Below are 17,133 nucleotides of genomic sequence, written 5' to 3'. Positions count from 1 at the left end.
AAGTAGTTTGACGAATGGTTGGTCGGGAGATGTATTGTTGTGTTGACAGATAAATAATTTTTAGGTGGAATGAGAGAACTTTTAATTTGTCGTTGAGAACAGAAGAAAAAAAACTTTTAAAACAAAAAGTAATTTTGAATGAGACGTATTTCACTTTCAGTTTTAAAAAAATGAAGCACTTTTTAAAAGCAAAGTGTAAAACTTTCTGTAAAACCACGTTTGTTTTTTGTGTGTATGGATCATTTAGTAATCTGCGTTAGATCATTAAGCAGTTTGTCAATAGCTCATTCCAGCTAGGCTAAATTTGAAAATGTATTATATGAAGGACTTCTGGTGCAAAGGTTTATCTATGACTCTACCTAACAGTTCGTTGTTTAAATTTCACTAATAACGGAGCAATAGCCCTAGTAGCTGTTACTTATACGCTTATACTAATTGATTGAAATTTTGTTATCATTTAGTATGCGTTACTGCAACTAGCATCTTAATTCCTTATAAGTTAGGCAGAGTTGTATAAAAACCTTCGCACTGGAAGTCCCCCATACAACACATTTTGAAATTTAGCTTCTGGAATGAGCTAATGACAAACTACTAAATGATTGAACGCAGATTGTTAAATGATCGATAACATCCTTGGTGCATGGAGATCACCTAACCAAGAAACGGAAAATCAAATCGACTACGTTCTAATCGACGGTAAATTCTTCTCCGACAGTACGAACGTCCGCACTTACGCACTTACTTACCGCAGTGCGAATATTGAATATGCCTGCGCTCAAAACTCTCGACGCTGTACAACACGCGTCGAAGTCGAACGCCACGGCTTAACATTGGGCGGCTACAAGACGATAGACAAGCCCAAGAATACGCGCAGCAGCTGGAAGCGGCACTTCCAACGGAAGAGCAGCTAGGCGTAGCTTCTCTCGAAGATGACTGGAGAGAAATTCGATACGCCATTGGTAGCACCGCAACCGCTGCACTAGGCACGGTGCCCTCGGATCAGAGAAACGACTGGTATGGCGGCGAATGTGAGCATTTAGTTGAAGAGAAGAATGCAGCGTGGGCGAGATTGCTGCAACACCGCACAAGGCATGATACAAACGGGCGCGGAACAGACAAAACTCGATTTTCCGGAGGAAAAAGTGCCACAAGGAAGATCGAGTGAAGAGACGGAGCAACGGTACCGCGCTAATAACGCACGAAAGTTCTATGAGAAGTTAAACCGTTCACATAAGGGCCACGTGCCACAACCCGATATGTGTAAGGACATAAACGGGAACCGTCTTACAAACGAGCGTGAGGTGATCCAAAGGTGACGGCAGCATTGCGAAGAGCACCTGAATGGCGATGTGGCAGACAACGGTGGCGGTATGGAAATGAACCTAGGAGCTCGCGCGCAGGACATGCGACTTCTGGCTCTGAATCTCCTGGAAATCCAGGAGGAAACGGCCGGCTGAAAACAACAAAGCCGTGCAATCACATTGCTGAACGCCGCCTACAAGGTACTCTCCCAAATTTTATGCCGCCGACTAACACCAATTGCAAGACAGTTCGTGGGGCAGTACCAGGCGGGATTTAAGGGTGAACGCTCTTCCACAGACCAGGTGTTCGCCATACGTCAGGTATTGCAGAAATGCCGCGAATACAACATGCCCACTAGGATGGTTCAAAAAATCGATTTTGCTCCACAACCCTCATCATATTCTGAGTGTCCTCCGAAAATTTTAGCTCATTTGGATTAAAACTGATTTAGCACAATCCGTTTCAAGTTTTACATGCAAATTAGTATGGGGAAATTTATTTTTCCATTACACTGATTATGGCGATTTCTCATTAAGCGCACACGATAAAAAATATGCACGTCCATGAGAATTGTTTTGCATTTGAATTTGCACTACATACTTTAGAATCCAATCAATATTAATAGCTGACCATTTCAAAATCAAAGACCATCACTTCCATTTGACGTGCACAATATTTTGATTGTAAAACCAATAAAATAAAAAAAAGAATCTCCGCAGCCCAGATTTGAATAACGTGCCATCGCTTGAAAGTCCTGCATCTTACCATGACTCCATCTCACACTTCAAAAATCCTTGTGCAGAAAGCAGAACAGTTGTCATCTATTTTTAGAACAATAGAGCTTGCTGACGTTTACTCATCCTTCTCTTTCAAGCGCATGGGGAGCATAGGATTTGTTTTCATCGGGAAACGCTTCCGAAGCGTTTCCCGATGAAAACAAATCCCATTTTTTCTGTGCGCGTGCAAGAGAAAGATGACTAAACGTCAGCAAGCTCTATATCAATATTGATCATCTTTCAAATCCTTTAATAATCTTTCATCTCTGAATTCAACAACGTATCACTTCCAAATTCAGTGAAGACATTATTGGTGCTGATCAAAGTGCCAACCATTTCAACTCCCAAAGAGAAGCACTTTGATCAATAGTGTTGATGTTTTGGAATTGTCTATATTTGAGGCACTTTCGAAATGTGTGACATCACTCCAAAATCAAAGGAATATCACTACCAATCATATAGTGATTGTAAAGTTGGACATTCAAGAGAAAGAACATTTAAATTGAGCGTGCTGATTATTTACCGTGCAAGTTAAAAGAAAACTTACATAGCTAAAAGGAATACATGGAATCATGAGCTTTCACTCAGCGAAAACCGCGTCTTAATTAATCGTTCCAATAATTAGTAATATTATTCTGTTGGCAAGTCTATCTATATAAAAATGAGTTTACATTTCCTTTGAGGCAATATAACTCACGAACGGATGGACCGATTTCCAAAAAAATCTCACCAATCGCTTCGTCTTGGGATCAGCTGAGTTTATATATTTGATGTCAACCGCCAACGCATAGAGACGTTTCTATAGTTATAAGTCTCACAATATCGAAGGGTCCACTGCGTTTCCTATCGAGCTGAGATGATTCTCTCTTGGCACGCTGGGACAGGACATTCGCACAACACACCCACTTGATCTGTGGAGAATATCGGCTTTACGAAAAGTTGTTTCTTACTGGATGCAGATCTACCGTCGGAGACCACTGTTGAAAAAAAAAAGCGTAGCAAGCTTTGCCGCGGACGGTTGACTGCCAAGTTCTTTAACACGCTTTTTTTTTCTATGTTCTATGTTCTCGTATTTCAAGTTTTTTAAGTCAATGCTTCCTAATTTGAATTAGAAACGTGTGGTGTTGAGTGCTTAAATGGGTGCTAAGTTTATTCAAGAACAGAAGAGGATCATCGCAGTTTTCATCACGCAAGGGAGTTTTTTTTTCATATGGCTGGTATTTATGTTGGTGTGAAAGCAAGCTGGCTTTATATGGTTCAGAAAAAAATATTTAAAAACACACATTATCTCTGAATTGACAACTCTATGCTGATGGCACAGCTATTTGAGATATTATGTATATTCATTACATTTATTACAAATTTACACTTATCGATTACAGTATACACGATTTATCAGGATCTTCTTTTTAAGAACTAATCAGTCTGGTTAGTGCTGGCATAACTGCGGGTGTTCCCATAAAGGTAACAAATTCAACATTTTATTTATATTGATGGCACCAGCTTGAGTTTTATTAATCAAATAGAAATTAGCAACGCACTCTCAAATTATTAGTTAATAATCCTCCATGGCAGTCAGCATGATAGAAATATTTTGATGACATTATTGAGTGACTTGATTTGCTGAAACACGAAATTCGACAAAAATTTATAAAACAAAATGCGAGATAGTTTAGTCTTATGGTGTGAAGGAATGCATAGAAATAATAATTAGGCTATAGTTTCAAGACTCGTATACGTAATGGATATTCTATTTGCTACTGTTTCGCATGTTGCTTTCATTGAAGATTACTTTAATGAAAAATGTTTGATCTTTCTCGTAAATTGATGTGTTCTGAAAAAATTATACAAATTATGAAAGTGGTTGATTTGCTCAAAACTTCACGTGTCGCCGCTAAACTATGAATCAATAACATTGTGATGTTTTCTCATGTGCGGTACGTCATTTCCTGAGTGGGGCCACGTAATATTACTATTACAGAAACACCCAGCATACATTTTTCAGTGGCAGATTATGTTAGAATTATCACAAACCAATTTGCATTCTAATACAGTCAGAGGCGCATCCACGTTCCGAGTCGTGGGTAGGACAAATGGAAAATGCCGATTTGGGCTACAGTCTGGTATTAGCGGTAACATTAAGCGATTCATATAAATTCGCAGGTATTACAATCCTACTCCAGTAACATTTTGGTTTTATGCTGGTTTTATGAAGATCATGGAAAGCAAATTATGGTTTTGAAGATCGTTATTAAATTAAAAATGTTACTTGGGCAGACTATTGTATGGCAGTAGCATCACTTCCATCCGTTTACACAAATAACGATTTTAGACATCTAAGACATCTAAGATGGAAGCAAGGCACAGTCGAGATCTGTCCTGGTCACGTTCTTGTGAATGGCGGAGGGAAAAGAATTATTAATTGGGACATCTATACTTAGAAAGGAGCTACGTCTTCTCATCGGTGCCACGGGAGGTTATGGAACAGTTAGTGTGGTATAACGGTAGGAATAGTTTTGGTAAAACGTGAAACTCAAAAATAACTAAGACATACAGAATAGGAAAAGGTAAAGGCTGTGATCGAACCCATGATCTTCTGCTTATAGGCAGAAATGATAGCCACTAGACCACTGAGCTTGTCTACGAATTGAGTAACAATTCTGGTAATGAGAAATCGATGCACATTCTAACTATACCACTGAAAGTAAAACTTTTCCATGTTGATATGAAATCCGTTTCGCTATGGGAAAGTTAAGTTTGCCATTTAATCAATTTTAAAAATAATCAGGACATGAAAAGTTTTTTTTTTTTGTGTCTTTATTAAAGAGACTTTCAGCCCGAGGCTGGCTCGTCTCCGAGCACATGAAAAGTTCTTACGTCCAGAATTTTTATATAATTTGAGAAAATATCCTTGATTTTTAGGACAAATATTGCTTTTCCATTATCGATTATCGAACATCTCCTTACAAGCTTCAAAAAGAAGTCAGGGGTAACAGAAATTTGAAAAAATACTCAATGGTTTTAATTAATTATTGCTAACTGCTAGGATTTCTTATTATAGAATATGTACAAATTATGGCGATACAAATCAAACTACCAAAAATCGCACGATTGCCAAAGAATCTGTTTTGGAAGCTTGGAATCCCTTACGTATCAGATTTATAGCGGACTTCGGTATGTTTCTGGTTTCTCAAATTTCAATAGATCTATTAAGGTTTAAAGAAAAGTTTTTCCGTAGGCTTCTAATAATCGTGCTTTATCATAACTCCTAAAAAAAATATTCGCAGATTTCTACAACTTCTATTTTACCTCTGTAAAACGTGTATAGTCTAAGAAGTAAAGTTTAGATATCTATGAGCGCTTTAGGGATTATAAAGTGCCTGAAGTCCTAAAGAACAATCAGTCTTTTTCTCTAGGATCCCAAAAACATCTATGATTATTGTTTGGACTCTGTTAAACTTTAAAATAACCTTCTGTTAACACAAAATTTCTTACCATCGAATGACTTCATATGTTCTTACCATAATCATGGGTAGGACAATGCTTTGACTGTCCCACCCAGAAAAATTCATGCGTAGGACATGTCCTACTTGTCCCACCCACTCCCGGCGCCACTGAATACAGTAGTTACATAGTTCTTAGCTACCAACGTACTCTACCGGAGCTCTACCGGAGCGATTGATTGTCTGCCCTTACGTTGGGTGAATAATGTCATAACACAATACGTCGTAACTGATATTTACTTTGTTCTCGCGTCAATATTAACATTATAGTTACTTCGATTACATCACTTACCAAGGTGAATCCTGATCTAAGTAATGAGGCTTCCTCTACCTACTTACAATACTCCTTCCCGTAACAACCGTAGAGATGCAGACGATTCGTCGGTCTCTAAAACGACGGTTGTTACAATAACATTCCTTCCCTTCCCTCGATGATCGTAAGGACGTGGCCGGCGCCGTTATTGACCCATTCAAAGTTGAGCTTTCGGAACTTGCACATTGAGGATGGAGAGCTAATCCCAAGTCCCATCTGTTGGTTCCCTGTGCAATTCCGCTAGTTCTGGTCACGGAGTAGCAACTACGAATTGTACGATCATCTCATGCTCATGCTCATGCTCCTATTTACGAAAAGTTGTTTCCTACTATATCGGGAATCAAACTTACCTCCCTCACAGCACGCAAATGCGCTTAGACGACTGAGCGACCCTAATACGACCAAGCAGCCCAATTAAATTGATAGGGTAAATGATATATTTTGGACATGTACATATTTTGGACAAGCCTGAGCTTCTTCGATCAATTTTAGATAATGTGTAGGAAAATTTTTATCGAAAGTATGATCATTGCATACTTTTACCTCAACTCTAGCGGCTCCTGATGAGAATTCACAAATCAACTATTATTTATCTTTAAAACTATCTAAAATGTAAAGCTTTCTACCAAAGTTCCTGCTGGACGCCAGTATGCAGGAGACCATGCATTATAGGACTCTTCGTAGCATGCACCTGAAACACGTTTAAATTGGTTCAAACGGCAATCTTGAGGTCCTGCGGTCAAAGTTTAATTGTAATTGAGATACTAACATATTCCAATCGCTTAACATGAACTTGAGACGGATGAAAAAGGAGTGACCAAAATGAAGTTATGTTTTTATGCATCAGACATTTATTGGTCACCCCATGTACAGTACATGGATGAACCATTAATTGCCAACTTTCAGGCTGTTTTCAATGATATCGATAAGATTGCGAAACAATGTTAATTTCTGGCTTAATCTATGTCAGTTAAGCAAATAAATGCATTTAAATGAATGTGGATACGTGTAGGTAAGTCATACCATTGAGATCTGTAGGTGGCCATTTTTAAATTAGGAGAAAATGACTCTGTCCAAAATATATGCATTTTCCATGTCGAAATTATATATTTGATGTCCAAAAAGAAAATATTTCAGTTCGCAGTATATCACAGTTTACACCTAGTAAACGTAATTTACTCAAAAATTGGGCAATGGAGACGCAAGACTAATCATAGGTTACGTATTTGGATAAACCTAGTGGTTTTCAATTGTTTTATACTATTCAATCTCGATATATTTTCTAATGAATGTCCTGTGCTTGTCCAAGATACATCATTTACCCTACTGCTCAGCTAAATAATTTTTCGATCATTTTCTATCTTCGCAGGCTCCATCCTGACGACATTGGCATCACTTCCCATAATCAAATTGCATCAATAATAATAACAACATCGAAACAAAGCAGTGTATCACTCACTCTCTCGGGCCAGGGTGTGTTGTTGTTTGTGTGCTAAATTTGGGCAAGCAGACCAGAGCTACACAGAGCCAGTGGACAAACGAGATCTTTGTAGCTGGGAGGGTCGATAGTGCTGATGTTACAGACAGAGAGGAAGGCCCCAGCAAAGTGTTTTCGTGCGCAGAAGGAAACGTTCATCATCGTTCTGGTCCGTCGTGGGTATATCCCACATAAGTGCGTGGTGCGACATTGTGTTTAAGAAACGACGACATAGTTACCTACGTCTCTAGTGAATTCGTTTGCCAATCATACGTCCCAGAAACTGGATTATCTCGGGATCGTCGCAAATATCAAGTTGAAGGTCGGCAATACGAGACTTTTCGGGTTCGAGTGTGATCCATCCAAACAACCAGGTAACTACAAAATAATCTTTGCTCTGGTGGGACTTCGTTCCTGGTCGTGTCAATGGTGGCTATTTATTGCCTCTTGTTTGTTGATAATGGGAAATGTTGGGTATGGTTCGACTTTATTGTATAGAGCGTCGAACGAACTTTACCACCAACAGTGTTTTTGTTGCTCCACCATGTATCAGTGAACGAGTCAAATATTATGTTTGTCTGTTTCTAATATTGTTTTCGTGTTTGACTCGATTCGATTCCGATGCACCACTCAGTGCTGCTCTGGTGAGAAACACTACGAAGAGTGATTGATTGTGATACATATTTGCTTCGCGATTAAACGCATCTATCGCGGTTACATCAGGTTCAGGTTCACGTTCAATTTTTCGACGAAGACAACGAGAGGTTACTTAATCCGAGGAGAGACACGCAGTTTGGCAAGAAAGCATTTGAACTTCGCAATCGAACAAAACGTGTCACTCTGAGAGAAGTTTTATTTTCGATTCAATTGCGTTGACAGGTAGGCATACATATGTAAGCAGGCAAGGACGATTGGCTCGGCGGAGAACTGAGTATAGATTGAGGGGTGGGTGATGGAACGGAAGGACGAAGGCAATTGTGTGTACAGGAATGGAACAGTGAAGGCTCGATTTCACCCTTTGACGTATATCGATTCGTACGTTGAAACAGAGAAGCAAAAAACGGTGCCAATTGATTCTAATCGAGTTAATGCTTCCGCAAAACTTGCGTTCTTTAGGGCTCTTGTCTTCGATACGGGTGGGTGATATTTACCACCCCTCTTGATACTGATTGTAGCGGAAATTCTGACAATCTTTGTTGTAAAAATGCTGCCCGCATTCTCCTTTGTTTGGTGCATGCATGCTGTTATCTATGCTTCTTGGTGGTTTTGTTAGAATTCAATATAGATATAGGTACATCATTTGATAGACTTTATTATCCTTTTTGTGCAACCAACAATAATTAATTTTATGGCGAAATAAGAAAAAACAATATTTTATAAGGGTCTATCAAATTTTCCGAATTAAGTTGTATTAAATTTAATTTGGAAAGAAAGCCAGAGCTTTAGTAATCATTAGAAATGTTTTTGCAAGAAGTATATAAATAATAGTTATCATATGTACTCCGTCTTCGGCGTTTTTATGACTATAGAAGACTGATTCGCTTAGCTTCCTTGTTCAGTCATCAGACTTCCAGGCTTCCTCCGTTTTTTTATAGTTACATACTGTAATATCAATATCGTCGACGAAACTAAATAGCTGAATGAACTATGTGAAAATCGTACAACTCGTGTCAATTCCTGCTTTTGTAAATAACACAGCTCTTGTGGTCGTTCAGCATGATTTGCATACACTCCTGGCTTTAATGTATTAAACATCAGGTACACAATACCATCACATTACAGCTACGATCTGTGTGTTTCACAGGAACTCGAGAATGGTAATGAAACTCGAGTTAGGCACATCACGGTATCTACGGTCGCCTTGACCAATTGTATCAGTTTATCCGGAATCCCGTGTTGCTGTTGCTGCACTCGATCGATTGTATCATATGCGGCTTTGAAGTCTAGTGCTAGTCGACTAAATTTGGGAGGGTATCTTGTAGGCGGCGTTCAGTAATGCAATTGCGCGGTAGCTGTTACAATTATGCTTATCGCCTTTTTGTAGATGGGACACACGGACACGACACCTTTCACTTCTGCGGATACTAACGGCCCACCGGTCAAAAATATGCATTAAACAAATATTTGATCGCCCCAGGAACTGCTACGACCCTTCTAACGCACGCCTAAAGCAACAATTTGAACAGATGGTTCATTTGAAAATACTCAGACAATAATCCTAGCCATCAGCAGCAAGGCTATTCATGTGGGCTTTTGCTGATCCTGTTGCAGAACCGGGAATTATTACTCGTCTCCGATGCAGTGTTACTATTGCTGGTCTTTCGAACACACGGTAAAAGCGTAAAATGGTGTGCCGAACCCTTGCGGGAAGTGCAATCTGAAGAAGGAACACCAAACCAGAGCGTCACAGACCGTCCGCTCTGCAGGGAAGTTTTGCAAAAAACATGCTTTTGAGCTAAAGAAGTTGTGATTCAGCATATTCGAACCGATCAAGGAATCCCAAGCCCGCGGTGAATACGAAGTTCGATCAGGAGTAGACCGAAAATGAAATCTGTAATCGCCCATTGTTGGTGCTACTAAAGATGCCGAAATCGGATAACTGAAGGCGGTAGTATATTACTCCAACTAGACTCATGGAAGATGGTAGAATCCTGGATTCTATCTCCAGGTGCTACAAAACCACAGTATGAGCTGTATGAGTCTCGAAACTGTTAACAACACGGGACCGGGGTATCTTTATAGTATGTGGGTGACTCCTTTTCACCCGCTTCATCTGAAGAAAGGAAAAATTCTGTCTTGTTCGGCCCGATTGATAGAAGGCTCCGAGACCCAGTGTTATATACCAATTGACTCAGCTCGACTAATTAAGGAGATGTCTGTTATGTGTGTGCGTGTGTATGTGTACGCAATTTTGTAGACACACTTTTTGGAACTTAGCATTGACCGAATTACTCGCAAAAAGTTTCATTCGAAGGGGAATCCTGTCCCATTGTTTGCTATTGAAAATTAAACATATTGGACTATGATATCATAAGTTATGGCTATGATATCATAAGTTATGGCAAAACAGGCTAAAAACACTCATATTTTTTTATTACTTTTGATTTTGCACGAGAAATGCACCAGTCCCACAAGGTGGATTAATCAGGGTTTTGCTAGTAACGTCATCGGCCACCATCGAGCTTGGGTCAGTTAGATCAACAACGTGCGAGGCACCATCATTGCCAACCTTGCCAGCTGGTGGAACCTTCGCCCGATCCGTGTCACACTGGAAAACAATATTGCTCCCTGTGGCTTTACAACTAAACCGATGGGACGTGCTTTTAAATCACACTCGAAGCCGAACGGGACATACATGTTCACGGAGCTCACCTCGGTGATCAACCTTGAAGCCTCGTCCAAAAAACTCGTCAAAAACCCAGGTGGCGTGCACTTCATTGCTTGAACGAAGAAGCTATAACTCCGCTACGATCTGTATTTTGGAAAAGTATCAAGCAGCCCGTAGCAATTTCAGAAGGTCATCAAGGTAGCGAAAAAATAATTTCGAACTAAGTTTCTCGACTACATTATTAATGAGAACCAATCCTCCTCCGAGCACTGGCGGCGAAAAAATATACGAAATGAAAAATGGCTCTCGAAGTAAAAGGTACATCAAGAAATCCAAAGATCGTCGCTGATGCCCTTTCAGAGTATTCCCACGATCCAGGATCCAGACTAAGGCCGGTGTGGCCTGTGCAATACATAAAAGTCTTCTCCATTTGTTTTGTGGGACACATGTGGTGTAGTCTACTATTTATTCATAACTGGTTTATTGAAAAGATATTTTAGTTACTAGATAAAGATTGTCGCTGTCGTCGCTGTCCGGAACATCTTTTGCTGGCGAGGATAGGGGAGCTAAATGTCAAAGAAGGAAAATCCATACGATTTGACAGGTATGTACCACACATGTTTCGGACAGCAGAACAAAGGGAACAGTAGCGACAATCTTTATCTAGTAACTAAAATATCTTTTGTTTATTGTCCTTGATGCATATGTAATAGGGTGATATAAATACAACATCCCCCCTTTTTTTGAAAAGCAACAAATTTACGTACATTAGTAATTAAGGCAAGTAAAAAAAATTACATCAAATAATCTGAAAACCGCTTCGGCTTAACTACCTCTCGCCTAGGTCGAGCTGCTATAGACGACAACGGGATATCACTCTCTTCTATGGCTGCATTGAGCCTGCCATCCATGCCCAACGCGCGAGACGACTGCTGTTCAGCCTGTGGCGGTGACCAAGCTCCAGCGCCATGTGGATTGCCCTTGTTGTAGTCACGTCGTTCAAAAATACGTTTTTCTGGAACATTCGTCGAGTCACGATGCTCATTATCGCCGCACTGCCTCATTGATTGCTGATGATTCAAGTTTCCTTGTTGCTTAGGCTGCACATTATGCTGATTTTCTACTTGTGCGGCTTGGCTAGTTGTTGGCACTGGTTTTACGTGTACTGCACTTCTACGATATACAGCACCCTCATTCGTTTGCACTTCACACGATTGATCTTCATGTCGCCGCCGCAAAATAGCTTGTTCCCATGTTGACTGCAGGTCAGGCCTCCGTTGTACCAAAACATTCGCTCCAATCTGCAACTCTGGTAGCTTCTTCGCTTTCTTATCGTAGCTCATCTTAGTAACAGTCCTTTTATGTCGGATACTTTCATCCACATGAGACGCTTGTGGTGGCCTTAAACGGTTAGTTACAACTGGTATTGTACTCCTAGTATCTCTTGAACATAATCTTTGGTTCGGACTTAATCCAACGGCGTTCGGAGTATTGCGATGCTGTTGCAAAGCTCTCCAGAAGTCTGTACCGCTTTTTGCACACTTTCGGTACAGTTGCTTTAATGCTTTCACTGCCGACTCCGACTTTCCATTTCCTTGTGCATGATAGGGAGACGAGGTTACAGGTGCAAAATCCCATTGACGTCCAAACTTAAGCCATTCTTCATTGTCAAACTGTGGACCGTTGTCTGTGACCACCACCTCTGGACTGCCGTGGCGAGCAAAATTACGTTTGCAAGCACTAATAATGGTTGTTGTCTTAGTATTATTCAAAAAATCTACTTCCACAAAATCTGAGTAACTGTCAGCGGTTACCATTATAGCGATCTTTTTACCTTCCGTCTGATTTCGCCGAGATCAATATTTACTCGTTGTAAGGGATATTCCGGAATCGGGTGTGTTGTCATTGGAGGTTTACGTTGTTGTCCACTGAACTCCATACATACCATGCAGTTTTTAATGTAGTTTGCAACCTGGTCGCTCATGCCTGGCCAAAAAAAAAGACTCTCTAGCCGCACGAAGAGTGTAGTCAATACCTAAATGCGCTATGTGTAGATTTTCCAGTACGAAGGCTTTTGGGTACCAAAACTCTTCCGCTTTTGAAGATTATGCCTCGATATGATGACAGTTCGTTCTTCATCGCCCAGTATGTATGCATCTCATCATCAAGATCTGCTTTCCTTTCAGGCCAACCTTCATTGAGCAATGTCATCAGTTTGCTTAAAGTCCAATCCTTTCGGGTTTCTGCTGCGATTTCTCCAAAACGGTAATCCGAAATATTAATAAACTCCATTACGTTGATGCTTTCGATCTCTTGGAACGCCGCGTCCACTTTTCCGCATGTATTAGCTATTTCGTTCGGAATCGATGTAGCTGTCCTGGAGAGCAAATCAGCTATATGCATTTCGCTACCCTTTCGATAGCGCACGCGAATATCGTATCGCTATAACGTCATCCTCATTTTCTGCAGCCGAAGTGGTGCATCCGTTATCGGCTTTCCAAAAATATCTTCCAATGGTTTGTGGTCCGATTCCACTACCGTATACCGCCCTGCTACGTATTGGTCAAATCTTTTGCACGCGAAAACAATGGCCAAACATTCTCGCTCGATTGGTGCATAATTACTCTCCGTCTTGTTGAGCGTTCGAGAAGCATAAGCTACTGGTCGCCCGTCTTGGAGTAAAACACACCCAACACCACTCATACTCGCATCGCATTGAATGACAAGTGTTTCTGCTGGATCATAATAACGTAGTATTGGTGCTTCCGTTACCAACTTCTTGATAAGCAGAAAGGCATCCGCTGCCTCTCTATCCCAATCATATTCTGCGGTATCACGAGTCAGATTCCGAAGGGGAGCACTCACTTCAGATAGCCTTGGAAGATAACGCCCCAGGTACGTTACTAGTCCTAAAAATGTTAGCAACTCTTTTTTATTCTTCGGGGCTTCGATGTTCAATACCGCTGATATTTTTCCAGGATCAGGTTTTACTCCTTCATCTGTTAAAATGTGCCCAAAAAATGGAACTGATGTTAATGCCACTTTCGCTTTTGCTCGGTTTAGCTTCAATCCTCTCTCTCTGCACCTCTGAAGAACTGCTTTTAAATTCTGATTGTGGTCCAGCATAGCCGCTTCCAGCGTATCACCACATCCAAATACTACTACATCATCCGCCAAGCAACGTACTCCTCGTATACCCGCAATAACCTGCTGCTGCGCTTCTTGAAATACCTCAGGTGCGCACGAAACTCCGAACGGCATCCGCTTCCAACGATATACGCCCATTGGTGTCCAGAAAGCTGTCAAATCAGCACTACGTTCTTCCAGCTCGAGATGCCAAAATCCGTTCTTGGCATCGAGAATGCTGAATATTTTTGCTTTTGCGAATTCGGGAAGTAGCTCCTCTATAGTAGGAATCTGATGATTCATTCTTCTAATCGCCCGGTTGAGCTCCGCCGGATCCACACACAATCGCAGTTAGAACCAGATTACTCAACCACTCTATGTGCTTGTTCACTGGTTCTACGATTCCTCTTTTCTCCAGGTCCCCAATCTTCAGCTTCAGTTCCGGGAGATAAGCTAATGGAATACGTCGCGCCTTCTGTTGAACAGCTGTAACAGGTCATCGATTTCAATTTTAAATTTCCCTTCGAACCTTCCGTCGCCTTCAAAGACGTCGTGATACTTACGTAGTATCTGTTCACAGTCTTGATGCAGTGTATTAACGTTGTAGATGTCATGTACCTTTATGATGCCAAGGTCTATAGCTGACTGCGATGACAGTAAAGGTGGTCGAGTTTTCTTGACAATCACAAAGGATAGCTTTTTGGTTCCATCCTTGAGCAAAACTTCCAATTCTGCTTTACCTTTCGGTTTGATTATTTTACCAGAATAGCACCTTAACTTGAGCTTCGTATCGCTAATGTTCGGATGCGGCAATATGCACACTTAAAATTTTCCGCCGATCTCGGCTGTGCAAATCTCGGTTAAAGTTCGTTAGCTGAAATATCGGCTGAACGGACGTATGATTACGGCGGCTCCTTTGAGTGCCGCAGTAAACAAATTGCTTTTTCAGCTGATATATCAGCAAAAAGTCACGAACCGAGCGCTCGGCTGTGCGGATCTCGGTAAAAGAATCAAAAAATGCCGAGCTGGCGCTTCAAATCGCGATAGCATAATACATTCACCCTCGCACCGGTATCAACTTGGATTTCCAGAGGTTTGATCTTTCCCGTTCCATCAACTACTTTTAATTTTACCATGATTCTGCTAGTGTCTTTCAAATGACCACTATCCACTTTTGCGATATCGACAAATTCACATTCTTCCTCGTCTTCTGAGCTCTCCGTATTCCCATCAGCGTCCTCGAACTGCTTCACGTGTCTGCTCTTGAATTTGTTTCTCTTGTTCTTTGCACGGCACACGCTTCTGAAGTGGTTCAATTTTCCACATACTAGGCATTTCTTACCGTAGGCAGGGCACTTGTTTTATCCTTCTGATGCTTTCCACCGCAATATTTACAGTTGTACCTCGAATCTCCTGGTAGTTGTCACTTTACAAGTGTCTATCGTAGATTCTGCGACCGCCGTCATACGTTCATATTTCTTTGCCAAATCTTCGATCTGTTGATGTTCGTTGACTTTTTTCACCATATCATTGACCGAAATATCACCTGCTCTTAGCAACTCCTTCCTTACTTTATGGTCCCGAATTCCAGCAATCAGTCGATCTTTCAAGATTTCTTCTTGCTGTGCCGCTGTATATCCGCAGGCTGATAACTTCTTCTTCAACCGTGTCACAAATTCTTCTATCTTTTCTCCATCGCTCTGGCACATAGTGTTGAACTCCGCTCGCTCCATACGTTTGTCCCGCTGGGGAGCCAGATGCTGCTCAATTTTATTCAAAATTGCAGTCGGTGTTGCACGATCAGCTGCCGATAGTTGTAATTCTTCTACCAGCATCACACCATCTACTCCCATGACGGCCATCAGCGTTGCTATTTGCTGGTTAGCTGCTTTCTCCTCCAACTCCGTAGCGACGGCGTAGTAGTTCCATTGCAACTTAAATATTTTGATCGCCTCTCTGTTATTTTCCCCCAGCTTCAGTGGTAGAGGAACTGGGATGTTAGCCATTTTGAGGTTATACTTTCACTTGCACTTGAAAACTAAATTTTCGTTGCTATATTTGACCAAATTCCGACCCGTTCTCCCGGCACTATCGACTCCCGACTTCTCGCTCGCGATTCCAACCAACTTCGTGATTCAATCAACGCAAATTGGCCACTTCTGACACCATGTTTTGTGGGACACATGTGGTGTAGTCTACTATTTATTCATAACTGGTTTATTGTCCTTGATGCATATGTAATAGGGTGATACAAATACAACACCATTCAGCTCGGTCCATGGCTGCACTTCGCCAACCACGCAGTCTGCGTAGGGTCCGCAAATCGTCCTCGACCTGATCGATCCACGTTGCCCGCTGCGCAACTCGCCTTCTTGTGCCCGTCGGATCGTTGTCGAGAACTTTTTCACCGGGTCAGTAACATTCAGTAACGACATTCTGGCTACGTACCCGGCCCACCGCAGTCGTCCGATTTTCGCGGTGTGAACAGTGTTGGTAAAAACTCAAAATCTCAAAACTCATGGATGATTCAAATCAAGCGTGAGTTGAAACGCACCCAACTCAGCACCTAAAGACTCATGGATGAGTTGAATCATCCATTTGAATCATCGTAGATTTTCTTTTGTTCTCCTTCGTTACAAAAAAAGTGAATTGACGTTTGTCGCATCAAATATTAGACACTCTTTTATTTATAAGCAAAAACTTGCCCCCAAATTGATTTCAAATGCGTTTTTAAACCAAAATGATTTTTTGGCAAATGAGTGAAATGATGCGTTTTAGCATGAAAAATTCAATCGTGATGCATTTCATTAAAATCGCAGACGATTTCGTTCGCACGGGAGCGCTCGTTGATTGAGATTTATGAGTGATTTTACCAACACTGGGTGTGAACGATGGATGGTTCCCCCAGCAGCTCATGCAACTCGTGGTTCATTCGCCTCCTCCACGACCGGTCGCCATCTGCATCCCACCATAGATTGTACGCAGCACTTTCCTTTCGAAAACTCCCAGTGCGCGTTGTTCCTCCACGAGCATCGTCCAGGTCTCGTGTCCGTAGAGAACTACCGGTCTAATGAGCGTTTTGTAGATTGTCAGCTTGGTACGGCGGCGAACTCTATTTGGTCGGAGCGTTTTGCGGAGTCCAAAGTACGTACGATTTCCTGCCATGGTGCGTCTTTGAATTTCTCTGCTGGTATCGTTATCGGCGGTCACCAGTGAGCCCAAGTACACGAATTCTTCAACCACCTCGATTTCGTCACCACCGATAGAAACTCGTGGTGGGAGGCTTACATTGACCGCTCTTGAGCCTC

The 17,133-nt window shown here is 41.4% G+C and overlaps 2 protein-coding genes across 5 annotated transcripts in view; one reads left to right on the top strand and one right to left on the bottom strand.

Moving 5' to 3' along the window:
- LOC134206807 (ubiquitin-conjugating enzyme E2 H) overlaps positions 1–17,133 on the top strand; it is a 47,623-nt gene that overhangs the window by 8,464 nt on the left and 22,026 nt on the right. The window contains exon 2 of one of the 4 annotated variants that reach the window (XM_062682537.1): positions 7,464–7,745. The exons of 1 other annotated variant lie outside the window; for it this stretch is intronic. The gene's annotated coding sequence lies outside the window, so the exon portion shown is untranslated. Of the gene's footprint in view, positions 1–7,263; positions 7,746–8,018; positions 8,251–17,133 lie in introns of those variants that run through there. 2 more of the 4 variants (XM_062682536.1, XM_062682538.1) reach the window with 2 other exon arrangements.
- LOC134207220 (uncharacterized protein K02A2.6-like) lies at positions 11,494–12,516 on the bottom strand. Its single transcript, XM_062682941.1, has one exon. It carries the CDS (start codon positions 12,514–12,516, stop codon positions 11,494–11,496), a length of 1,023 nt encoding a protein of 340 aa, XP_062538925.1.

This window comes from Armigeres subalbatus, chromosome 1, assembly GCF_024139115.2.
Source record: "Armigeres subalbatus isolate Guangzhou_Male chromosome 1, GZ_Asu_2, whole genome shotgun sequence".
Taxonomy (NCBI): Eukaryota; Metazoa; Arthropoda; class Insecta; order Diptera; family Culicidae; genus Armigeres; species Armigeres subalbatus.
This window is presented reverse-complemented; position numbering and strand designations above follow the sequence as displayed.

Excerpts from the sequence above, each read along its gene's own strand:
- LOC134207220 (XM_062682941.1), bottom strand. The coding sequence starts at position 12,516 with ATGGTAACCGCTGACAGTTACTCAGATTTTGTGGAAGTAGATTTTTTG.